We start from the raw sequence: 27,470 nt of genomic DNA, 5'->3' as shown, positions 1-27,470 counted from the left end.
GCAGGCATAGAGTATCTATTGATTTGATCACATTTATGACAGACTGGAGCCCGGTTATTTTCCCCACAACAAATTTAGAAATTATTGTTGTGACTTGACAAATAGCGGTACAATGAGCACTAGAAAAAAAATTTCTTTTATTTTTTTAATAGGTGGCTGTTTTACAATAGGTTCATAGTATGTACAAATCAACAAATGATAGGGTATAACTACGGATCTGTTACAAGAATAAAACAAAATGCATATAAATACAAAAAAGTAAACCTTAATCATTTACAATTCTATAGCGTCCACTTAGAATTTAATGTATATTTTTGCACAAAGTGTAATCGTGCTTTCTGATTAAGCCAAATCACCACTCATCATATCGTAGAATAATGAAGTTCGTATTTTTTTCTAACTTAGGTTAAACATTTTCACTACAAGTAATATTCACACCTATATTATATCTTCACATAAAAATTATATATATTAAATGAAAATATATTACAAACCGATGAGACCAGTAAAAATATTACAAAATGATTACATATCAGAAAAAAAGATGTCTCTCAGCCGGTATTCGGGAACCAAATTCCAGTACGAAAATGCATAGACCTTCCAATGACATTTTAAATTTGAATCTTTGAAGGAAAATAATAAATTTTGATATCCGACATGCAGAGGGAAATTCATGAATAAGTTGCATTAGCAAATGTGTCTCCCTTTTCTTTCATCCTTCATCTTCTTCTATTTCTCCCTCTTTATATTTCTTCCTTCCTTCCCTTCTTTCTTTCTTTCTTTCTTTCTTTCTTTCTTTCTTTCTCTCTCTCTTTCTTTCTTTCTTCTTCATTTTCTTCTTCTTTTTCTTCTCCCTTTTCTCTTTCTTCTTCTTCGGACAGATTTCCCCCTCGTTTATTTTTCATTATGATCATTATTGTTATTACTGATGTTTTTTTTCACTATTTTTATTCATTTTACTCTTTTCCATTTCATTCCACTTTACATAATTATCATACATTTATTTTCAGTAATTGTTTTACAATTTTTTTCATTCCCAATAAATCTATTTCTTTACATTCTGAAAACGTAAGGTGTAGGTGTACATCGAGTTTCCAAACAGATCCAGAATCTCAAAGACAGTTAAGATGCTCCCACCAAGCCATAGGCCAAGAGAACCACCGATGTCACCTGAAATGATAAAACAGGACCAGCGAAATACATTCCTTTCTAAATGTTTCTGAAATGTACATTTCGAAATAAGAGAAATTAGTATAAAGTTTATTGCAATGGTCTTTCTGAAATTCATGTAAAAAGTATTTTTCTCATAAATTTGATTTGATAATGCAATGTCTTCGTCCAATATACATTTAGTCTGCGGGAAAATAGCCACATTCTAATGACTCCATTGAAATATATAACGATGTTAATGATGATTACGTCGCCTTGCAATTGCTATTCTATCAGATATCATTGGCGCTCTACAATAATCAAAGAAGCGTAATTATCTCTGCTTATGCGCGGAGATTATTTTTCTATTCATTTATTTTTTACTGAAATTTTCTTTCGTTACTTGGCAGGGGGAGGATGACCCGACCCTCTCGAATTTGCTGCTGTACATTGGAAATTCGAGGGGATTCGAGAGGGATAACCATCCTTACCTCGGATCTGTGCTTATAAGCGAAAGGCAGTTATCAATGAAGACATTGGAATAACACGTGATAGGTATGTTATAAAGAATTTTTTTCAGAATGGCCAAGATAATTTTAAAAAAGTTAAAGCTAATTGCAGACAAAGCACATCTCAAAGCGACTTCTGCGAACGATCTGCGAAGCTTCTAAACTTTCTAGAGCATATATTTCGGCGACGCTTGGCGCACTTTTACCAGCATAAAATGCGAATTTTGGACTTGACATTACATCAGTGATTCGTACTGTTTTGTGAAAAATTTGCATAACTTTAAAATGTCAAAACTTTCATATTCTACATGCTATTTCAATGAAATTTTCAGCGTTTTGCTTTTTGATTTTTCTATTTTGATTATAACATTTTTGGCGTAGACTTGACCTTTATCAAAGCCTACAGATAGGCGCGATAGCTCATTCGGCATGGGTTTCGGATTCCGGTGACCCGGGTTTGATTCCCACTTGGAGCGCTAGTGCCCTTTGGTAACGCATTCATCCTCATTATCTGGTCCCTCATTGAAGGCCTAAAGCCGTCTGTACTCTGGTTGCTTGCTTACAAGCATTCATGTTTTTTTTTATAGCAATCAGGTTAAAAAACAACAACAACACCAAGGCTATTCAAAATAATCATATCAATTGGCAAGAGATCTCTCAGCTGAGGGCATCAGTGAAAAAAATCCGTCTTAATCCTACCTGCTAGAACATAAAAAAACGGAAAAGCTACTGATCTTATTATCAATAAGTTGAATTATAAATAGTTTACGGGCTATAATTAGCTGAACAGTCACTCATTGAATGTAGATTGTGGATTTATGCAATATCTTGTAATATTTGAGCATTAGCTCTCTAAATTTTGATTACTTTTTCATATACACATATATAGGCGTATCCCACAACAAGCCTCAGCTTTTAGGGTATACGCCTTCTTTTTTAAACCCAACATGTACATATTTATATTTTTCATAACGAATTGATTTGTGTATGAATTAATGTTTACGAAAAATGTAATGAAATGGAAGAAAATAAATGTTTATTTGAATAAGAAATTATAAACTTACAGAGAAAGCTGAAGTAGTTGTAATCGATATTCTGAGTGATTTGTTTGATGCTGATTTCCTTGAAGTAAATAGAGACATAACAAATGTTCTCCCTGAAAAATAAATATAAAATGTGAAAGAATTGGATAAGAACGATTTGCATATACAGTGCTTTCCAGAAGAAGAAACAAATAAAACCCGTAATTAAGAAAAATCATTGATGATTTATCATGAGTTATTCACATTAACTATAAGTGATTGTTATATCTGTAAATCGTAGATCTCTCTTTTCATTCAATGCAAGGATGCTTCATGCATGAATGAGTAATAATTTGAAGAAAGGGCACCAAGAGACATTTGGCAGATGGTATCTGAATTTCGAAGAAAAAAAATCACACTTCCTGAAAGTTCGTCTCAATCAATAAAGAATGACTCGGAATGATTAACCTTCATAACCAAAGTATAGGTTATACTTTGGTATTTCATATAACTTGAGCATCGTTATCAAAAACACATCAAAAACACATTTTCGATGGAACCCTTGGCATGGAAATAATGACTGGTCTGTATTCACGATTTGAATCATTCATGCATTCCCCCCCCCTTTTTTTTGGGGGGGGGGTGTTGTTTTGGAAGTATTTAATGTGGATATATGTGCCAACAGTAGGGACTTGATAATTAGGATGGCATCTTCGAAAAATAATCATATATGAAATGATCAGCCAGAAGGTATTAAGGTATTGTCCTTCTGTAGTCCTTCATGCGGGACCGCACCTCACCCCTTGTTTTTTTTTTTTAATGACATTATTCAGATAAAAATGGACCGGTTCTGCATGGAAGCAGAATGTGGATATATGCAATGATCTGGCTACAGTGAGTACTCAGAGACATGTCGTTGTTATACTTGAGTAAGTCACGACGTTCTATGGTTCATTAAGGTACGACACCCGTCTTCTTTCGTAAAGTCTCCATGACCTTGGGAAGCGGGGTGCACCCCCAAAGATTCACTTGGGGGTGCTAAGTGTGTTACCCAACATAGGCAGCATAACCTGGATATGTGGTAGGTACAACAACGTCAACAAGTAGAAATTTAACTACAATCACCTTAAAGGACAAGTCCACCCCAACAAACACCTGATTTGAATAAAAAGAGAAAAATTCAACAAGCATAATACTGAAAATCTCATCAAATTCGGATGTAAAATAAGAAAGTTATGGCATTTTGAAGTTTCGTTTATTTTCAACAAAATAGTTATATGAACGAGCCAGTTGCATCCAAATGAGAGAGTTGATGGCATCACTCACTCACTTTTTCTTTTGTATTTTATTATATGAAATATGATATATTTCTATTTTCTTGTCACTGTCGTGTCAAATGGAGTTTCATTCCTCCCTGAACACGTGGAATTCCATTATTTTAACATGTTGTGCTTCAGGCAAGGAGGTCCTAATCGTCAAACTCGTAAAAATTGAAATATTGTAAAATTCAAACGATAAAAAACAAAAGAAATAGTGAGTGAGTGACATCATCGACTCTCTCATTTGGATGTAACCGGCTCGTTCATGTAACTATTTTGTTGAAAATAAGCGAAACTTTGAAATGTCATAACTTTCTTATTTTACATCCGATTTTGATGAAATTTTCAGCATTGTGTTTGTCTGATTTTTCTCTATTGATTCAAATCAAAATTTTTCTGAGGTGGACTTGACCTTTAAATTTTGTCGTGTAAAACCCGTTTTTTATAAACAATGATGATATTCAATTTGAAGTATTTTTTTGTCCAGGGCCCTGAAAATCTGTATCATGGTACAACGTGAATCCCATCTACTCACTTCATATAGTCTCCAAGCTTCAATTCAGGGCTGAGGGATTGGTAATATTCGGCCCACGTTGTGGTTGGGTATTTGGTGGTTGAGATGGATGGTTGATAGGTTAGGACACGGCAAGCCACGGGACAATCACACGTCTCGTTCTCAACAAAGTCAGCTAAAAAATGAAGTGATTAAATTAGAGTAAATATTAGGATGCTTTATACTGATGCAATGTTTTATTAAAAGCAAGACGAAAATGAGCAAGGCAGTAATTCTTCTGAGGATTGTTTTTTTCACATTTATTTATTTATTTGTATATTTATTTGTGTATACATATATTTACATATTACATAATTCTTGATTCATTTATTCGTACATTCACTTATTTATTCATTCACTTATTCATATATTATTTACTTACTTATTCATTTATTCATTCATTTCTGTAACAAATTATTCATATAGTTGTTCATTTTTAAATATATTTTTTGTCTGTTCATATATTTCGTATCAAATTTATTTACAATCTTATCTATTCATTTATTGGGGTGGGGATTATCAACCCCAACACTGAACTGCCCAACACTGAACTGCCCCAACGTCAACTCATCTACTTGAATGTTTGTATCATAAGGAGCCTTTGACTTTTATCATGTTACAAATATTCTTATAATGATATAATAATAATATTCCGCATTTATATAGCGATATAGCGCTTAATACATCGGAACGACGCGTCGCGACGTCTCTAAGCGCTTTACAGACATACCCCGGTCATCGGATCCTTGCATGCCCGCATACAATGTATGCACCTTCTCCACTCCCTGGGGAGCATTCCAACAAGAGTTCCAAGACTCAATTGCTAGGCATATTACATATAGGCTTTCACATCCTACCGGGTACCCATTTAACACCTGGGTGGAGAGTGGCAAAGTGTGGATTAACGCCTTGCCAAAGGACGCTAGGCTATGGTGGGATTCGAACACACGACCCTCTGATTACAAGGCGAGAGTCAGAACCGCTACACCACGACGCTTCCACAATATGGGGATGGGAGGGGTATGGAATTATGCTGCAGTTAATGTAAAGTAATGTGAAAAGGATTAAGTAAAATTTACTTACCGAACGATCCAGACGTACACGTGAAGGTTTCCCAAAGAGTGCATTCTTGCGCATCACTTACATCTACAACATAAAAGACGGGGGAATAAAATACCCCCAAAATATGATTAAATTGAATAGAACGAAAAAAAATTTCAAACAGCTATATCGGCTAGATGTGAGATTTTGCTATGATATTTCTATTCGATCGTTTCACCTGAACATACAATGTTTATAAATCTCTCTAGACACGAAGGAAAATAGGTTCAACTTTGCATCTTTAAAGGTGCAGACTGGATACCACACTAGGCGCACCTATAGGGTGCAACATTGTACCCTTGGGGAAGGTGCAACTTTGCACCCCCTTGGTAGGTGCAAATTAGGCAAAGAGATCCACATGTACCCCCACAAAAATAACAATAGATTATCGAGATTACCGGTTTGTTCACTTTAGATTCTTCTATAGATTTTTAAGTGTTGCTTAAGCCCTGGTCACAAGCCGCGCCGTACCTTTTTTTTTGGGGGGGGGTTTGTACGTTTTAAGGGGGAGGCTACGGTCGCTACGTTTTTCTGAAAACGTAGGGAGAAGTGGCGAACACGGAGAGCAAGTGCGTGAACGCACGTCACTCGTACGACTACCCAGGATGTAAGTTCGTGGCGCGTGCCCGTCACGCCTGGCAGTGGGCGATTGCGTGCAACGTACGTCGCGCACGTGTCAAGTGAGCTGTAGCTGTTCACAACGTACGATCTCCTTGCGTTTGGCACATTATGGTACGGGGGCCCATAGAGATGTATATTATTGACACTAGAGGGCGGACTTCATCAAATTGCTGTGATTCCATGTTCGGGGCTGCCGCCATCTTAAAGAGGGCAAGAGCGCGGATTTATAACACACGGCTCTATGGGAGAATATCACATATTTCACTTTTTTACATTATATTTTCAATTTAATGCTGTATGCAACGTTAAAATCACAAGGCAAAATTTTTTATGTTAAAATATATGATAACCATGCATATTTTATAAAGGAGATGGACTGAACATCCAGAAAACGGGGGAAAATAGGTTGCTGTACGTGCATTACCTATATGATGTAGATCAGGGCTTGGTCTGAAGTTTCCCCTCCTTTTAGTTAATTTTGAGGAAATCAAAGTAGAAATCATATGGTGAATCACTGATAATCCCATTAAATATAATATTGGAGACTATGCGACGTTATAGCTATATTTAACACCACGGGTGTTAAATCTAGCAGCCCAATCAATTAAGGACCTCACCATCTGGTGTTGGAGTTACACTGCCACTGGTGTTAAGATTACCAACATTAAGGATGTTAAAATATATCAACACCAGTCTTGGTGTTCGATTTGAACACGAGTCGGAGAATGTTATGAAGTTGACAACATTTGGTGTTCATTTGACACCCTCGAACACCTGCAGAAACGAACATTTAAACGAAAGTTTAAATCACCCATTGGTGTAAAAAAAAATACCAACACCACTTACACCAGCTTTGGTGTTGTTTCACGGTTCGGATTCACACCATTTGGTGTCCGATTTCAAGTTCTTCAACACCTGCAGCCTGACGGTGTAACTTAACACTAGGGTATTTTTTTTTAAATACCCCAACAACAGACAGTGTTGAGTTACTCCAGTGAAGTGTAACTTCAACAATAATTTTTGTTAAAATATTTCTATCCAACACCTGTCACGGTGTTGTTTCAACACTTCTGAGTATTTGGTGTTTATTTTACACTCTAAGTGTTGTTTCAATACAGTATATTGCTTGAACACTGAGTGTCAAATGAGCACCAAATCAAGAGAACATATGAACACTCTAAAGTGTTAAGTTGACCTTACACCCTTGTCACGGTATATGCTATATGATGGCTAATATATTGAATCAGTCGACCTCGTCGTTTTCCCCCGTTTTCTGGATGTTCAGTCCATCTCCTTTATAAAATATGCATGGTTATCATATATTTTAACATAAAAATGTTTTGCCTTGTGATTTTAACGTTGCATACAGCATTAAATTGAAAATATAATGTAAAAAAGTGAAATATGTGATATTCTCCCATAGAGCCGTGTGTTATAAATCCGCGCTCTTGCCCTCTTTAAGATGGCGGCTGCGCAATACATGGAATCACAGCCGCATTACGCGAGCGTCAACGCGAGCGATTACTCTAGTGTCAATATACATCTCTATGCGGGGGCCGTACTCACACGTGCTGCTCACGTACACCGTCCTTATTTACTCGCAAGTTGTAACTGCGTGCACTTGCGATGAATGTGAGGTTTTTTTTGCCCGATGTGGTGGGGTGTATTTGATCTTCCGAAGTTCTTCAAGATGCCGCCTCTCCTATCCCCCGAGACTTATGATGCTGCAAGAACAGCTTCAAGTGGCAGGACATGAGGAAATCGTGGCATTACTTGCCTTAATATGGGAAAGAGAGGGGTAAAATGGACGTATAGTCGAGATGGTGGGTTCTCCCATGGATAGAGAGGAGAAGGCTTTCGGCGCAATGCAACAAGTTATTTCAGGAATTGGAAACCAAACGTTGCAATTATAGATTTGTGTTTTGAGGCTGTTAGTACCCCATACATACGATCCACCATTTCCTTCTTGCTTGTGCCAATTTGCAGAATTAAAGGTAGAGTAAGAAATCACTGACTCTGATTATGTGCATCGCACAAGAATTCTGTAACCACTTGAAAATTTGTCCAGACGAAGCGGACGCCCGGGAACGGTGGCTACCTGATATAATTTGAGTTCCATATGTACCCCTACTAAAATAAACTATATGGAGAAGGGTTTTTTTTGCAATAAATCGCATTTTACAATGTGAAATTTCCAAAAAAGAGATATTTTATTTGTTCGGAATAATAAAAGCATAATTTTGCTTTGCGGCAAGCCCTGTGGTCGGATTAAAGTCAAATTGGCGTGAAGTCCCAGCCGATGATGACATCATTACGACTTGGATTTGAATTTGCTATTATTCTTACAGGGAGCCTCGATCTCGACTGAATTTCGATTTTAGTAGTCCTACCACCAAACTCTGAACGCTAAGATTTTTTATTGGTTGTAATGTTAATATCAAACGTTATTATTATTTCTTTGAAATTCGGATCGCAACAAATCGCATTATGTGTACCGGGCTGTTAAACTCACTAAATACTCCGCAGCCTGAGCATCCACAAGCATTGACAGAAAAATTGCCCATGCACTCGAGATAACACTCGGCGTATCCGTAGCGATCAAAATACTTCAGTTGTTTGTCGTGGCACAATCCGTACGGGGGTTCCTGGTTCAAAGCCTATTAAAACATAATATACATACATGTATATATGAGTACAAAAAATAACGCATCAAGATAACAAAAAAAAATCGCATCATTCAATATGCCTAGCCTTATGTACATGTTACGACTGGAAACTTAATACTGTTTTAACCTTATTTAAGTAGTATTATATCACTACATGTATCTTACTCACTTTCTTTAGTACTATTCGATCAAAATGCGACATTGTCAATTGGAACGGACAATATATTGGCAATGACCATTCAAGTACCCACTGCCAATGGGGGCAGAAAGAGTTACATTTTGAAATATGTAAGTGCAACACAATAAATCATAATTCTAACTCCAAGCCCCCAGCTGCGTAGTATATATATCGAGCAACATGAATCTAATTTTGGCAATATAAGCTGGATCTCCATTTTAAGGGAGGTAATGTACATTTGTTATGCTATGTACATGTCACATTTATTACTAAAAATAGTTTTAATCATGCATGTACAGCAGAAGCTGCCTAGGGTGTAGAATGGTTGCACTACATTTAATGTCACAGGGCAGCATTGTGAATTATAACACGGTGTTACCTCTATCACTTCAACCCCAATATGGCTATGGGTGCCGGGTGCTATCCCAAAGCCTTGGTCTTCTATGAGTGGTTGTGAACCGTATTCATATATAACAATCTGGAACCCTGATGACGGTCGGAAAGAAGGACTCCAAAAGTATTCCGCTGCCTCGACATTTAACCGAAGCTGCAAGCCACTGAGAGCACCTGAAATAAGAAGGGGGCACTATTGTTACATATATATATATATATATATATATATATATATATATATATATATATTGTAAAGAAATGGATGAAGAGAACAATGGTAGGCGTAGCTTAAATCAAGGTTCCCCAGAGCTATCTACCCTTTGGAAAAATTGGTGATGCCGAAAAAATGTCTCCGCCGGGAATCGAACCCGGGCCCCCAGCTTTGAACGCCGGTGCCTTAACCACTAGACCACAGAGACGGGTTAATGGCTAAGGCAACCCTGATTCAATTGACCGTCAGAAAGACAGATTTTCGACACCATATCAATTATAATTTCCTTTGTCGGGTGAAGGTGAGTTTCGAACAATGACAAGCCGCCATGCCTCAGCTGGATCAAAGCTATTGCTTTGATACAGTACACGTATGGGAGAAGAAATACAAACGTGTAAAGCTTTACATGTACAACAGCTTTTTGGCAACTTTTTTTTATTTTAATATTGTAAAGAAATGGATGAAGAGAACAATGGTAGGCGTAGCTTAAATCAAGGTTCCCCAGAGCTATCTACCCTTTGGAAAAATTGGTGATGCCGAAAAAATGTCTCCGCCGGGAATCGAACCCGGGCCCCCAGCTTTGAACGCCGGTGCCTTAACCACTAGACCACAGAGACGGGTTAATGGCTAAGGCAACCCTGATTCAATTGACCATCAGAAAGACAGATTTTCGACCCATTGTTCTAAACCCACCTTCACCCGACAAAGGAAATTATAATTGGTATAGTGTCGAAAATCTGTCTATCTGACGGTCAATCGGATTGGGTTCGCCCTAACCATTAACCCGTCTCTGTGGTCTAGTGGTTAAGGCACCGGCGTTCAAAGCTGGGGGCTCGGGTTCGATTCCCGGCAGAGACACTTTTCGGCATCACCAATTTTGCCAAAAGGGTAGATAGCTCTGGGGAACCTTGATTTAAGCTACGCCTACCACTGTTCTCTTCATCCATTTCTTTACAATATATATATAGTATATATATATGCATGTTTATATATATATATATATATATATATATATATATATATATATATATATATATATATATATATATATATATATATATAAACATGTATATAAGTATATGTGTGTGTACCAGGGCGTTTGATAAGTAAAGGTGGATTTCCACTCTCCGCGTCGTTGAAGACAGTGCAAAGGCCGAAGTCGGTAATCTTTGTCGAGAAGTAAGTGTCACGATCAAGAGCTCTTGTCTTCCCGAAGATAGCACTAGACAAGCAATGACCAAAACAAAAATGTAGAATTAAGTTTTGTAATATGTACAAAAATTACATAAGTCTAATGTGTATGGAATAAGAAGGCATTGTGGGGCAAATATTAACTCTCTAAGAACAAACAACTTTGACAATTAAATCGCAAAGTGTTGTTGATGTCAATCTGTCTGCAGATCGAATGGGAACAAGACAAAGGAGGGTGTTGTCGAAAATTAAACAAATGGAACGCCTCTGGCAGTCTCGCCTGCATTACGCGGTTCGATATAGCAGCAATGGTAATTTGGATAACAGCTATTGAATAATTATTATTCACAAAAGAAAACATTCATATAAAGAAAATAAAGTACTATGTCCATTGACCCAAAATGACATTTTACCTTGATCAAGGGACATGAAAACAAAGCATGCATGATCTTTATTAATACTTGGTTACCTTTATGTTCAAGTTTCATGAACTAGGTCCTATACTTTCTAAGTTATGATGTCCTTTGAAAAAACTTAACCTTGGGTTAATATTTGACGTGGACGCCGCCGTCTGAGTAGCGGCGCCTGTAGTCTAGCTCTGCTATGTTGGTGTGACAACAAATATATATATATATGTAATTTACGGGGCCAATTGCTCTGCCTAGGACATAAACTCATGGTTTCGGGAGGGGGAGGGGTGGCCAATGAAAGGTCTAATACTCTCCAATAAATAATAAAATCCTCCCAATAATTATTCTATACTTACAATTCAACTGTTTGCTCAAGCTGATGTCCGTAAGTGGTGAAAATATCGGTCATTGTGTGATTGCTTAATAGGGGGAAAAATGGACTCGAAGTATCCATAGTCTTGATAGAATGATAATCGAATGTGTATGTTTGCAGGAAATCTCCCAGTTCGGTACCCTCTACCATGGAACGTCTATGTGAATTATTATGAAAGAAATTGGAGACTGATCAAAAGTATGAAAAGGAGAATAAAATTTCAATGTGGTGAAAAACAACATCAGCAATTATACGTCTATATTGATGTTACTAATCACAGGAATGATGGGAAGTTTTTGCAAATCACTCAGTAGACACTTTCTGGAACATTGAGAATCGATTGTCAAGCGCCCATTATAGATAAGCAGCCTTTGTCGAAAATCGGTTAATCAAAACATGTTGTCCCGGGCCCCGTAACACAAAGCTTATAGCAATGATCGTAGAACATTTTCTATGATTTATTCCATTAAGTATAATGTACAATCAGTCGTAAAAGTCAAGTGTATATATGATCAATTGCTAACCTTTGTGTTACGGGACTCAGGACTGTAGACAAAAAACATACATGTATATGCATTATTTCCTCTGGTTCGAATATCTGATACGATATACTGACATGGTTAACCTATCTCTCATCTGTTCATTGTGATTCGACGCGCATTTTCAGTAGATTTTCAACGTCCCAGAAAGCGTTTGCAAAGTGTTTTGCGACAACTCTCTAGTATCAGAAGACGAAGATGTTGAAAGGAAGACGGGGCAAAAAAGATGATGGAAAAGGGATAGAAGCAGAGGGAGAAGAAGAAGAAAAAGAAGACTAGATCTGCAATCGTATCCGAACAATGTGCATGCATTGATGCCTGTGATTTCTCAGGTTTTGCAATCAATAAGCAATAAGTAATAACAATCCCTGAAAATATGAGATGCAAATGAATAGAAACAAGAAAGTTATGGCCATTGTATTTCAAATTGTTAATTTTGGCCCTTTTCGCTACCTATCTGCCAAGTTGGAAAGAATTGGCTTTAATAATAAGTAAGGTTTATAAAATGTATATCTATAATGGCTTGAAAGGGCATATCTTCAAGTACTTAAATACATACATAACGCAATGACGACTAATCAAAGATAATCATTTTTCAAATATTTGAGGGAGCTATCTCGAGAACGGAACAAATATTGATGCATAAAAAATAAATTAGCATGTTTAATATAATGCAATGAACAATTCCAATAAATACGAGATCGAAAGGAATAAGCACAAGAAAGTTATGGCCATTAACGATTTTCTGACTTTACATTTCAATAAATATGAAGTTTTAAAGGGAGACTATTTTGGATTTGAATTCAGGGCAGGTTATGGTCGCAAGTGATAAAGAAACTCTTTGCCTATATATAGCAATATTATTTTGTAAGAAGTCTGTAGCATGCAGGATAACGGAAATATGAAAGAATAAAGAATGGTATGCAAATGACTTGAAATTGACAAAATGGCGTCTGCCCGGTCATACATGAGTTATTTTAGAAAATGAAACAAAAGATGCACAAGAATGGGTAATGGACAACATGTCTACCAAATTTGGGAGAATTTAGATAAGGAACGGAGCCTGGGCAGGGCTTGTTACAACCGATAATGACGCAGCAACGCATAATGTCGCAGATTGCGACATTCCCGACCTTTCGTTTGAGGACGCGTACGCTTACTTAGAACGGTAGTTCATTTTGGGAGAGACTTTTGGGCCCGTCGTCATGGTCGTAAAACTCCGTCCTGTAGTGCAAATTGTGTGACATGAGATTTTTTTTTCGTTTCGCATCTGGAACGGAAACATTCAATTTGCGTTTCGTGTGCAAAATTCTGGTTGCTACTATGGTAACAGCGATATATCTGATTTAGGACGACTTTCCAAATCCAAATTTGGTTCCTCCCAGAGCTCGAGAGGCCGCCCGGGGGACCCACTTCCATTGAATGGTGGATACCAGGCGCGACCACACGTAAAAGGGAAAGATTGGGTATACGTATAGGCCTATGTAGCGTTATGAGGGTGTAAGAAACAATGAATAAAATACTGAAAAGGGATACCCTTATGGAACAAACACAGTGTTACCACAGTGTGTACCACAGTGTGTAACACAGGGTGTACCACAGTGTGTACCACAGTGTGTAACACAGGGTGTACCACAGTGTGTACCACAGTGTGTAACACAGTGTGTTCACAGCGTGTACCACATGTGTTTAATATATTATTTTGGGACGTGTGGTAACACTGTGTTTACAACACTGTGTAACACAGTGTTGCCACACAGTCGCCACATAGTCCGAAACACATATTAAACACACTGTGTACCACACGTTTATAACCACATAGTCCTTTACACTGTGGCATTCACCACATAGTCCACCACACTATGACATACACCACATAGTCCACCACACTATGACATCAACCACATAGTCCACCACACTATGACATATACCACAGAGTCCACCACACTATGACATATACCACAGAGTCCACCACACTATGACATGCACCACATAGTCCACCACACTATGACATACACCACATAGTCCACCACACTATGACATATACCACATAGTCCACCACACTATGACATATACCACATAGTCCACCACACTATGACATATACCACAGAGTCCACCACACTATGACATATACCACAGAGTCCACCCCACTATGACATATACCACAGAGTCCACCACACTATGACATACACCACATACTCCCCCACACTATGACATACATCACATAGTCCCCCACACTATGGTGCTCATCTTACTGTGATGTCTACCACACAGTCCACCACATGGACATTGACTACACAATCCACCCAACTGTGGTATGCATGTGCCACTAGCTCATTTACCACATGCAGTCCACTACATACCCATGCAGCACATACCATGTAGACCACTGCAACACAGGCCAACTGGAACGAAGCACAGTGTCCCGCAATCTTGACCACAAAAGTATACCATCATTGCCAATTAGTGCTGATCTCAATAGGAGTGGAAGCTAATAATAGTGTCACCAATTCAAATTTTAGAATATATCTTTCATCATTTTGCATACCCAGTTGTAGAAAAAGAAAAAAAAATCAACACTAAAAATTTCCATCCTCCTGATCACAACATAATTGATTTGAGAATTTGTCTGTTGTCACTGGCTGTAGGTACTTGGGTGGTTGTATCATGGTAGACATTGTGCTTTGGTCCCAATCTGAAGAGTAGGGAGAGCAATCCACAAGACACGAGAAAATATAATTAGAAATAAAAAATGAAAAAATTCATTTCGTTCAGTTTAATAAACAGTAATAAAATAAAAGCAACATGAAAATAACTGGGTCATAAATACCAGCACAGTGAATACAAACATGAATTTTTCTCCTCGATTTTCACAAGTAAACATACGTTGTGGAATGAAATTGTTTGGGAAAACAAGCCTGGTATGAAAATGTAAACATATTAACGGGGTACTCCAGGCTGACATTATACAATTTTAACAAATAAAGTAAAATGAGACAAACAAAATACTGAAAATTTCATAAAAATCTGACAAGGATGACAAAGTCACTACATTTTTAACTTTTGCATTACTAGGGCAAAACAGTGCTATGCATGTCTTCATGAATATGCAATGAGCAAGCTGATGATATCCCCACGTAATCTTTTGTATTTTATTTCAAAAAATTATATTTAGTCAAATTTTGTCACCAAATATAATTACAAAAATTGGATTGACAACTGATTTAGTTTGTAAGAAAATCATTGTGCCAACTTATTTTGTTACAAGGGAGACATGTCGTGTACACATGTAGGAAAATATAAAATGATCATGATTTTATTAAATAAAATAAGAAAAAGGAAGGTGGGGACATGACATCATTAGTCAACCTATTGCACATTCATGATGACTTGCATATGACTATTTTCACAAAATATTGCTAAGCTTGAAATTCTATAACTTCACTATTTGCTGACAGATTTTCAGCGTTTTGCTCGGTGGATTTTACTATATTTATTTTGATATGTACCCCTTTAAGGTATCTAACATTTATGAGTCTATATTCTGACAAATTTATCTTTGAGGTTGTTCTTTCATTCAAATGCAAGTATCTTCATTCGAAACAAGATTTGCAAGGTTACAAGTGATGAAAACACCGAACTAAAATAACCTGTTTAACCTTAAAAGAAAAGGTTACTTGAAAAAACAAAACAAGTGGAACGCCTCTGACAGTCTCGCCTGCGTCACGCAATTCAATATAGCAACAATGCTGACTTTGAATAAAAACAGTGATACTTGATTACCCTAATGTTCAAGTTTACTTTCAAAGTTATGAAGACATTTCTAAAATTACTCCCAACATAGTCAAAGTTAAATGACATTTGACCTTAATCATTTGACTAAAAACTAGTGCAAGACTATCAATGATACTTGATTACCCTTATATCCAAGTTTCATGAACCAGATCCATAATCTTTCAAAGTTATGACATTTAAAAAAATATCTCGAGTATGGTCACAGTTCATTGACCCTAAGTGACCTTTGACCTTAATCATGTGACCTAAAACTCATGCAAGATGATAAGTGAAACTTAAAGCTTGTGTATAGTTTTGGTAAATCCACCAAAATGCACCTATCACTATTCCAATTCATTGCTAGCTAATATGAATGGATATGCCCTATAACAGTTATGATGTGGAGGATATGAAATGAAAATGTGTTTTACAGGATAAATTTTGCAATTTTACATGGAAATTTAACTTGATCGGGTCACCCGATCAAATTAAAATATCTGTGCGTTTTTGTCTTTCAATTAAATCCTATTCCAAATCATGGAATGGGCTTAAACTTTCAAGATATGTTCTTTGTCTGTAACTTTTGGATATCTCATCACTAAATTTATAAAATAAGCGCTTGAATGCCCATTTTTTAAATTTAAAACAAGCATCGCCGAGAGAGGGCGCTATATATCCAAGATTTGAATATTTGAAATTTTCTCAGAGAAGTGCAGTTGGAAAAATATCTAACGGTCTCTACGCTTCAGTAAGACTGTCATATTAGATGATATTCGATTATCAATCACATTATTGACCCTTTACCAAAGCTATACACAGGCTTTAAATACTCATGTCCAATTTTCCTAAACTAGGTCGATAAAATTCCAAAGTTAAGATGACATCTCAAAAACTTTGGTTAAAGATTTCAATTTTGATAACCAAACATGGTCAAATTTTATTGACCATAAATGATCATTGGCCTTGAAAATGTGACCTGAAACTCATTGTCAGTGGTACTTGATTACCCTTATGTTCAAGTTCATGAAATAGGATCATGATGATGACAGTTAAAAAATTAACAGTTCAGGTTTCAGTGCTGAGACCTTTGACTTTGATCATGTGACCTGACAGGCTGACACTAATGTAAGATTATCAGCAATTTAACTTTTGTACAAGTTTCATAAAATAGGCCCTTATATTTTTAAAGTTATGACATAAAAAAAAGTTAGACCCTAAATGAACTTGATCATTCAACCTGGACACTCATGCAAGATGATCAGTGATACTTCGTTACACTTATGTCCAAGTTTCATGAACTAGGTCCATATACTTCCTAACTCTAAGTTATGACATTTCAAAAACTTAACCTTGGTTAAGATTTCAATGTTGACGACGACGCCGCCGTAGTCGGAAAAGCAACGCCTATACATGTAGTAAAGCAAATCCCTACCATCACAGAGAGTTGTGAAATTTCGAAACAGGAACAAGTAACCAACATTTATTTTTCAAAAATAAGAACACTTTGCATATATTTTGCCTTTTCACACCTATATACAAATATCAGAAAAATATGAACAAGAGTCAAAAAATGTCCACAAATCCCTCGCATGAAGTGCATATACTAGCGTCCATATAGCTGCATATAAGTATTCCTTTGTATTAGTTGGAACTTGGAAACAGTATCAAACGGAAGGCACATGGCAAGAAAATGATTTGTCATAGTATAAATATAAAAATATATCAATCTGAGTTTGATGAATATCACAAGGTGATAAAGCAGGAGTTGGCATGTCATGATAAATTTTGAAAGCACACACTATATAAACCTGAGTTGGCTGTATTAGCAGACATGTCATAATACATGAAAGACATTTTCGTGTAATATATACCCATGATCAGAATAAAATGGGTTTTTTAATGACTCGTATGAGGCAATATTAAGGCTTATTTCCAAACAAAAAAAAAGGTATCACACTTAAACCTGCTTTTCTGCACGTCTTCGAGATGCACGGACATCTTTCAGCTTCTGGCCCATGCGTGCACGTACTTGGCCAGTGGAAGTGCAGGGAAATTGTTGTCATGCTTGTTGTGTGTGCTGAATATAAGAAAATGAAAGGACACAAAAACTGGCTCAAAGTCTCAAACTGTTATCAAAGACTCTACATCATATATAAATATTAATTAAAGCCAAGTCAAGTTTCGTCTGTTTGTGACTGTTGGTTACTCAGCTGCAGTGGAGTATCTAAGAGTCACAAACACAACAAAAAAACCATGCATACCCATCAAACAGGATTATAATATTAGGGGCGGATAAGTTAAAGCAAGAAAATCAAGATTTCAGGCTCGGTAATCTTATTTCTATAGTCCTACTTGATTGAAAATATCTTATGAAATGACAAGGAAGTGACTTAAAGGAAATTAAGTTCTTAAACTGGTTGATTGTCTAAGCCTTTGACTCTGTGAATTTCTAATTTTTTTGGTCCGCCGCTCTGGAAGAAATTGTACCGGTGACAGGCAGCATCATTGTAAAATGTAAAATGACAAGACATTTGTGAAGATCAATCACTTACTTAAAACATTAAAATGTTTTCTATGGTTACATAGATTCAAATCAAAGTCGGTGTCCTTTTCCTCCGTTTTCTGTTAGTTTGTTTTTGTTTCCACATCAAAAACTTATTTTCACCGTAGATTACCATTTGGAGAGACTGTGCTATTCTAGTACATGTAGTTTCTCTTTCAGGGAGATTCACCCTAACCCTCCGCCTTGAAATTATTGACAAGCTTGGTAATATGAGAAATTACAGAGCATCTTCCTATTTACAGTAATTGTGATATTCTGAATTCATTTGTAGATTCACGCAGAGACAATCATTCTTGGCAAAATACACAAGAAAATGTAAAAGCTATCAAAGGGGAAGTTCACCCTGATGAATAATTGGTTGTAATAAGAAACAAAAAAAAATTGAGAAATATATCAGTGAAGGTTTGATAAATATCATTAAAGAACAGAGATTTTTTAGAATATGATTTTATGACATCACAGACGATATGAATTGGCCAAAATGCAATTTTTTCAAAAATTGAAAGTGATTTTTTTATTTTTGCGGTGGATATATCCTCAGACACATCATTTCATAGCCCCTTCTACTAGAATTTACCATAACGCAAATCTGTGTGTGAGACACAGTGTTATTTGTGAATGTTGATATGCCAGGGCTAGCAATGGAAATTCATCCATTTAGAGTGCCAATATCCTACAATGATATACCAAGAGAGTCAGAAAAAAACTTTAACATTTAAAAAAATCACCAATTTAATGAAAAAGCATGTTCGGAAAACATAACTCTCATCTCATAGAGATGTATGTCCTGAAAGAGCATCTACTCCATCATAATTTCAGATACAATTTTTATGTGGTATATGTTTAACCTTCGATAATTAAGAGGTATTCTTTGTTGTGATGTAAAATTCTATTTGCACCAAAAGCATGAATGCAATGCTCTGGAGAAGATACTCTTTCTGGACATATGAGAATTTTGTTTTCTGGTCATGATTTTTCATTTAATTGGCCACAGAATCTTGCCGTAAATAATAAACTTTTAAACTGACCTTTATGGTTCCGCTGGTCTTCAGTCTTTTTCTTCTTTAGAAGCTCTGCCATAGCAAATCTGTCAGCTTTCCCAACCTGCAACCAAAAATGGAAATAAAATATGAACAGATATGGAATATGTTTAGAATTTTTAAAATTAAAATTTAATGTAGCCCCCCCCTCCCCGCTCAACATTTTTCAAGACCATCCAGCTACGATTTTTTGGGGTGACCGCGCCGCGCCACTCACATTTAAGTCTCGCATATCTTCTGAGTTCAAATTTGCGACACCTGGGTACGCGGTCATGTGCAAATCCAATGCAATTCTGTATCTAGACTAGGAATCCAGACAAAATTCATAAGTGTATCATTATTTTTAGTTTTTCTAATGAATTTTCTTTTATTGAAGTAGTACCACCAATACTTTCCAATTCCATCAATTTTTTTTTTCAAGTAGAAATATAAGAGCAATTTTTTGAATCACCACTGGCAGCGATATCAAGTTATGTATAAGTCATTTTTTTTTTGCAAATCACAGAATAAAGTCTGGCCTGCTTCAGGTAAACACTTATCACTTTGGACTAAATTTCCTGGCTAGTATGCTTCAAAATTTCCTGATCCATGCACGTCTTAAAAATTTAAGTTGAATGTAAAGTTTCAACGTACCCTCTTTCTCACATCTTTTTTTGAGGTTGAAGCCTCATCCTCCATGTCCTAATCTGTGGCATCAGACTCATCCATAGCCTCATCTACTCTGGTTGCGGTGTTTAGGAACTCCTTCTCTTTCTTTAGTACATCAGTTTTTTTTTCTGTAAGGGACAGGCACATTAAGGACAGACATAAATAATCAGAGTAATTTCAAAGAGCCATTTATGAAATGCATTGTAAAAATGGGGTTTTAGCATTATTAGAATTATTACTACAGAGTATAGACAAGTTATCAAATCAGAATTCAGACACCAGTTTTTAAGTTATAGACGTAAATAATTTTATCTGAATTCTGTACACACAAACTATTTTGAGTTGTAGACATATTTTTCAGTAGATCTAAATAAGATAATTATTATTTAAAAACTAGTAAGAATCTTTCACATCATTAAATTTGTCCCCAAATTTGTTAATTAGCCGATGCAATGCTAATCCAGTCTAGCCAGGAGGCTTCTAGAGAGTAAAAATCATTTACTAACGTAACTTACTCTCATACGAAGCCAGGGCTTCTTAGTTCTATTGTATACATGTGCATGTAGGCAGCCAAAACCTGAAACTTTTGCCCCCGAGATTTCTACTTTCTCTCTATAAAAGATCTAGCCCTAAATCATGTACCTGGGATACAACTTCATTTCCGACATTTCTATGCTATGGATTTTATTTTTAGACAAGAATTCATTACAAAAATGAAAAATTGTCATGAAAAAAAAGAGACTTGCCCGATGTTTACACCGCCATCTTGTTTTCTATTGTTCTTCACCCACGATACGGACGCTTGAGTCGCGTAACGTGGGTGAGAGTAGCCAGGCGGCTTCTAGAGAGTAAAAATCATTTACTAACGTAAGGTTACTCTCATACGAAGCCAGGTCTTCCTTCTCATAGACGCGTGCGTCGGGTAACGTTGGCGAAGAACAATAGGAAGTAAGATGGCGGCGTAAACATCGGGCAAGTCTCTTCCGTCTTTTCACAATATTTCTCTCATTTTTTTTGATGAATTCTTGTTCAAAAATAACGAGAGCGTAGAAATGTCGGAAATGAAGTTTTTTCAATGTACATGATTTAGGCCTAGATCTTTTCTATTAAGGAAAGTAGAAATCTTGGGGGTGAAAGTTTCAGGTGGTTTGGCTTCCGTCATGTGGGTCAATGAGAAGGAAGACCTGGCTTCGGATGAGAGTAACCTTACGTTAGTAACTGATTTTTACTCTCTAGAACTAGAAGCCGCCTGGCTAGGTGAGAGTAAGGCCGTGTTTATGCTTCCACTTTTCAGGCCAGAATCAGCGTTTCCAAACGTGATTAGTCCAAAACACAGTTGCGTCCATGCTTACTTTCATTTAAACGCCGTTTCAAAACGCCGATCGTAAACTCACAAAAAGGTGCGTTTGTAAACGTTGTTTGACCAGAATCAGGCTTTCTGGGGAAGTATAAACAGAACCACGATCATAAACGTGTTTAAATGACGTCATTTGGTACATGCTTCCGGTGAGATGAAAATCCGCGGGCAAATACAGTCGTATTGCTCCTTGTTATCTCTACATAAAAACAACAATCGGAAAAAAAAAACTTTTGAAAAAAGGCGCGCCCAATTTGACCTCGCTTTACGATGCGAAGCCAGCTGGAGATCATGATATGCTCTGAAAAGTTAAGCATAAACAGCACTCCCAGAAGCACGTTTACGATCGGCGTTTTGAATCGACGTTTGAAATCGCTGATTCTGTCCTCGCAATGGAAGCATAAACACACCAGAAGATACGTTAGTATTAGTCTTGAGGACGCAATGATGATGATTTTTTTTAGATATGTCATATACTTCTTCATCATTGACTAATACAAGTGCTACAAGTTCCCTGGGCTGGGTTAAATTAAAGGCAGTGTATACAGCCACACGCGTGTGTCTTTACCATCCAGCCACACGCGTGTGGTTATATCCAGAACACCTATCTGTGGTGTGGATACCGCCACACGCCGCCAGTAATAACAGTAAAACGCGTATGTAGGTCTGACCCTCTATATCACGATCAAAATAAACTCATTTCTTCATTAAATTCTTACATTCTAAACCACTCTGATTTCTTTAAATCGTTTCAATTTCATTCTCACCGTCTTCTTTCCTTGCTTTTCTTGTCGTTACAAAAGGCCGCCTGTTAAATAGCAAATTTCCACACTTTTTCTACTCGTGCATGTCGATTCTCTACTGACTCTAGGCTATGTGCGCGTACGTGCGTACGTACGAAACTTGGGATTCGTGCATGCTTATATGTCTACTACTGCGCTGCGCTAACGCTGTACTGTATGGGTCTGCCAGCGCCACCGCGAAGGAAGCCAGAATCGACACAAGTAGAAAAAGAGAATTTGCTGTTAAACAGACAACCGTTTGTAACAAGACAAGAAAAGCAAGGAGAGAAGACGGTGAGAATGAAATTGAAACGATCTCAGGATATCAAAGGGGTTTAGAATGTAAGAATTTAATGAAGAAATGAGGTTATTTTGATCGTGATATAGACGGTCAGACCACTCCTAGTACCAATGAGGTCCAAACATTAAACATGTTGGTCAGACCTACATACGTGTTTTACTGTTATTACTGGCGGCGTGTGGCGGTATCCACAGATACTGGTGTTCTGGATATAACCACACGCGTGTGGCTGGATGGTAAAGACACACGCGTGTGGCTGTATACACTGCCTAAATTAAATCATGACTTTCAGTTTCAGACGCCTCCAGGCTAGTCGAGCACCACATAGCCTATAGATCTATATACATACGGTTCTTCGGCAATTACCCCTGGACAAAGGGAGAGCATAAATAATTACATATTAGGTACAAATCAGGATATAATAATGTATATTTACCACTGGCCACTAACACCTTGGCCTTCCACATCCCAGCCAATGTTTCGGCCGTTTCTCTGCGGGGTTCCGGACTCCACCAGGCCCTCAAACTTCGGGTCCACCAAGTTGACCGACATCTTTTTGTTTGTTACAAAATCGCTAGAAGTAACAGTTCCTTGTTTCCACCCAGTGTACTAAGACGCACATGGTTGATATCCTTATCAATTCAAGAAGATTAAGACAAAGTGCAGTAAGATCAGATTCTAACGGGCGTAAATATTGGATGAAGCGATAAACTGTAACGGGCGTCGGTGAGCTTTAGCGAGTGAATTTGAAACGCACATGTATTACACTAGCGCGCTAGCATGCCTCGCCGAAAATAGATTTCCGATGCCGAGATTTACCGAAGAGTTCCGGATATCTAGTACTCTATTAACGTTATAGCCTTTACTGATAGTTTATCCATTGCGATGATGATCTTAAAAGAAAATAAAAAAATCATCAAATATCAAAATTACCGGCAAAATTTCAGTGTAAATTAAAAACTAAATGGAGATTGTATTGGGAATAGTGCATCAAACCATTTTTCAAGTTTAGTACTCCTCCCTGCTCCCCCCCCCCCGCCCTGCGCGAGCTTGAAGACCTGTTCTTGCTTGTTAAATTTTTCTCGGGTATGATTGAAGAACTTACTGTGGTAACACTGTGTTTGTTACCCAACTATGTGGGCAATTATGTGATTAACAATGTGATCTGAAGTCTAACACTGTGACCACATAGTTTACACATAGTCAACTATGTGAACATGCACACTGTGGTAACACTGTGTTTGTTACCCAAATATGTGAGCAAAATTTGTGATTAACTATGTGATCTGAAGTCTAACACTGTGTCCACATAGTTTACACATAGTCAACTATGTGAACACACTGTGGTAACATTGTGTTTGTTACCCAACTATGTGGGCAATTATGTGATTAACTATGTGATCTGAGTCTCACACTGTGACCACATAGTCAACTATGTGAACACACTGTGGCAACACTGTGTTTGTTGCCCAACTATGTGGACAATTATGATTAACTATGTGATCTGAAGTCTAACACTGTGTCCACATAGTTTACACATAGTCAACTATGTGAACACACTGTGGTAACACTGTGTTTGTTACCCAACTATGTGGGCAATTATGTGATTAACTATGTGATCTGAAGTCTAACACTGTGTCCACATAGTTTACACATAGTCAACTATGTGAACACACTGTGGTAACACTATGTTTGTTACCCAACTATGTGGGCAATTATGTGATTAACTATGTGATCTGAAGTCTCACACTGTGACCACATAGTTTACACATAGTCAACTATGTGAACACACTGTGGTAACACTGTGTTTGTTACCCAACTATGTGGGCAATTATGTGATTAACTATGTGATCTGAAGTCTCACACTGTGACAACACTGTGACAACACTGTGACCACATAGTTAACACATAGTTTACACATAGTCAACTATGTGAACACACTGTGGTAACACTGTGTTTGTTACCCAACTATGTGGGCAATTATGTGATTAACTATGTGATCTGAAGTCTCACACTGTGACAACACTGTGACCACATAGTTAACACATAGTTTACACATAGTCAACTATGTGAACACACTGTGGTAACACTGTGTTTGTTCCATAAGGGTATATTTCCACTACTAGTAGGGTGTCACAACCCAAATACTTGTTTAGGGTGGTTTTTGAAACCCCGTGGTCGCGCCTGGTATCCACTCATCAATGGAAGTGTACCCCCGGCAAACCCCCCATTTCTGCGGAAAAGTAAAACATACTGCCCATTACATTGTGTGCTAGAAGCATATCGTTTATGTAGAAGGTGCTGGCAAAAGAAAAAAACTCCGCAAATTAGACGGTTTATGGCCTGTTGCATGCTGTGTACATGTCAACGCATGGGAAATGATTCGGCTTGGGAGGTGATCTGACCCATGGAATCATTTGCCAGTGATCCACAAATAATGCACATTAAATGCAATATCGATTCGATAGACTGTGATGATCTATATCTAAGCCTTAAGTCGGTAAGTTTTTCCTTACTCAATATGTACTCGATTTGTTTGAAAAACCACTTTCTTATCCATGTCATAATCTACATTTCGCATGTCTCAAGCCAGCTGGAGTCATAGCCATGATACAGGTACAATCCCGCCGCGAGCATAGGCAGGCAAATGGCATGGCATGGCATGCTGGTATCGTATGAAAGAGCTTTGCACACGAAAAGCAAGATCTATAGGGCCTGTAACACAAAACTTGGCAATGATTGTAAAACAGATTTCTACGTTTGATTGTATTGACTGTAATGTATAATCAATCTAGAAATTCGAGTCTATGATTAATCGTTAACTTTTGAGTTACCCGACTCTAATCTCGCGTTGTAGAGATTTGCGAAAGGTGCCTAATGCCAAGAGCGTACGACGTATAATGTAGCAGGGCTCACATGAATCACGTGTTGAACGATCGGGATTTTGTGGAAGAAGAAGCAGAATACGACGGAATAGAAATACGGAACAACAAGGCATTTTCGCGTGGAGGCGTCAATGCAAAGACGAAGAAGGAGGAGGCGGACGGGTAAGAGGAGAAGGAGGAGGAGATGAAGGAAATGATGATGAAGAAAGAGAGAAAGAACGAAAAAAGACAAGAAACAGAAAAAGGAACAAGATAACTTTTATTTAAGATATTAATGAAAGTCTGTAATTTTTGTTTTGATGAAACCTACCTTAACTGATTGTAGTTGCAAATTGCCACTGTTGGGAAGGGAAGGCTCTCTGTATAGTTTTGATATACATCCACACTTGTAGGATTTCTTGACAGGTGTTTTGCTCTATCGCTGATTTGTACGAGCAGAAGGGCGAAAGCTGCTATGATCAAGAAAAGCCAAAATAACCTGAAAAGACAGATATCCATGATGAGACTTGGTTAATCATAGTCAAAAGAAGAGGGTAAACCGAATTCAGAAAAAATAGCTGAATATCTAAATTAAGATCTATTCAACTGGAATTTCGTGAACGAGTTCGGGAAAGGACACTTTCACGGACTCTCTTTAAAACTACACATATTATTACTATTTAATAGGCCTACTTAAAGCGGCCGATCGGCCGATCGGCCAATACTACTACTACTACTACTACTACTTCTACTACTACGATTACCACTTCTACCACTACTACCACTACTGCTACTACTATACCGCTTCTACCACTACTACCAAAACTACTACTGCTATACCACTTCTACCACCACCACCACTACTACTACTACTACTACTACTACTACTACTACTACTACTACTACTACTACTACTACTACTACTACTACTACTACTACTACTACTACTACTACTATACTACTACTACTACTATACTACTACTACTAATAATAATAATACACTGGACAATACTTGTGTAATGACACAAGAAGAAGACTACTACTACTTTTTGTTAATATAAGGCCTACTAATACCACTAAAACTTGTCAGAACTAGGACCCATCCGCAGGCTGATCAATGTAATGCGAAAACATTGGGATCTTGATAATGTTAATGGTGATGTTATAGTCATATTTGCTTAGGTAATACCAGGCACTCTCTATCGAAAACACAAGCTACAAACGCCCACAAAATGTGCATAGGCTCTCTTGAACACCGGGAGTCCGGGATACACATGCACCCTCATATACACCCCACATGCCAGCACATGAATAAACCAATATGGTTCAGTGATGTTGAATAAAACGGCCACTAGATCTTACCGTCTAAGTTTCATTTCGGCGGGATTGAAGACGTATTTTAATCCCCCGATCCCAATCGCTTCGGGAACTGACTTGTAGAAGACGGCCAACCATGAAACCCGGTCCCTGTATTTCACGCTCACAGGGATGTCTACATGAAAATCCTCTATTCCAGGCTTAGTTAAGCCACTAATCGTTTTAAGTCCAGGTCCATCTAAGAAGGTCCTGGGCCCACCTGCAAAAGGTGATAACTGGACTTGCTGTAACGGCATGATATAGACCTACTGCAGGCCGACGCATCTAACTCGATCGGTTTTGAAATGTATTAAAAAGGTTTTCTTCTTGATCCGCTGATGGTTATGATAGCAATATTTTCAAGAAGAATCTAAATAATTCTGGTTAGATCGAACCAGTATTGAGGATACTAAACCAAGTCGCGACTGCATGTAATATTGTAATTATTGAAAACACCGATCTCAAGGCATGTCAGCGCTAGCCTTCCAACCTTAAAAGAGTACATTGTTCGGATGAATAACGCGTTCTTTACAAGAGTACCATTAAAATG

At 37.5% G+C, this 27,470-nt stretch overlaps 1 protein-coding gene and 1 long non-coding RNA gene across 2 annotated transcripts; both read right to left on the bottom strand.

Moving 5' to 3' along the window:
* Nucleotides 1-970: 970 nt before the first annotated feature.
* Nucleotides 971-27,470, bottom strand: LOC121413643 (acid-sensing ion channel 1-like). The gene is made up of 10 exons (XM_041606552.1): nt 26,927-27,470; nt 25,896-26,063; nt 11,680-11,853; nt 10,814-10,944; nt 9,498-9,685; nt 8,787-8,931; nt 5,636-5,698; nt 4,535-4,688; nt 2,723-2,814; nt 971-1,170 (listed from the first exon to the last, which is right to left on the bottom strand). The coding sequence occupies exons 1-10, from the start codon at nt 27,175-27,177 to the stop codon at nt 1,046-1,048; spliced, it is 1,491 nt and encodes a 496-aa protein (XP_041462486.1). The 5' UTR covers nt 27,178-27,470; the 3' UTR covers nt 971-1,045.
* LOC121413644 lies at nt 17,919-19,642 on the bottom strand. The gene is made up of 2 exons (XR_005969760.1): nt 19,601-19,642; nt 17,919-18,086 (listed from the first exon to the last, which is right to left on the bottom strand). It is a non-coding gene; the product is annotated as an uncharacterized LOC121413644 (long non-coding RNA).

The sequence above is a fragment of the Lytechinus variegatus genome, chromosome 4, assembly GCF_018143015.1.
Source record: "Lytechinus variegatus isolate NC3 chromosome 4, Lvar_3.0, whole genome shotgun sequence".
In the NCBI taxonomy this organism is placed as follows: domain Eukaryota; kingdom Metazoa; phylum Echinodermata; class Echinoidea; order Temnopleuroida; family Toxopneustidae; genus Lytechinus; species Lytechinus variegatus.
The sequence above is the reverse complement of the archived record's forward strand: the minus strand, read 5'-3'. Positions and strand labels throughout refer to the sequence as shown.

Excerpts from the sequence above, each read along its gene's own strand:
- LOC121413643 (XM_041606552.1), bottom strand. The coding sequence starts at position 27,177 with ATGCCGTTACAGCAAGTCCAGTTATCACCTTTTGCAGGTGGGCCCAGG. Across the intron at positions 26,064-26,926 it reads GCCGAAATGAAACTTAGACG|GTTATTTTGGCTTTTCTTGA; the intron begins GTAAGATCTAGT and ends CTGTCTTTTCAG. Across the intron at positions 4,689-5,635 it reads GTGTACGTCTGGATCGTTCG|CTGACTTTGTTGAGAACGAG; the intron begins GTAAGTAAATTT and ends TTCATTTTTTAG.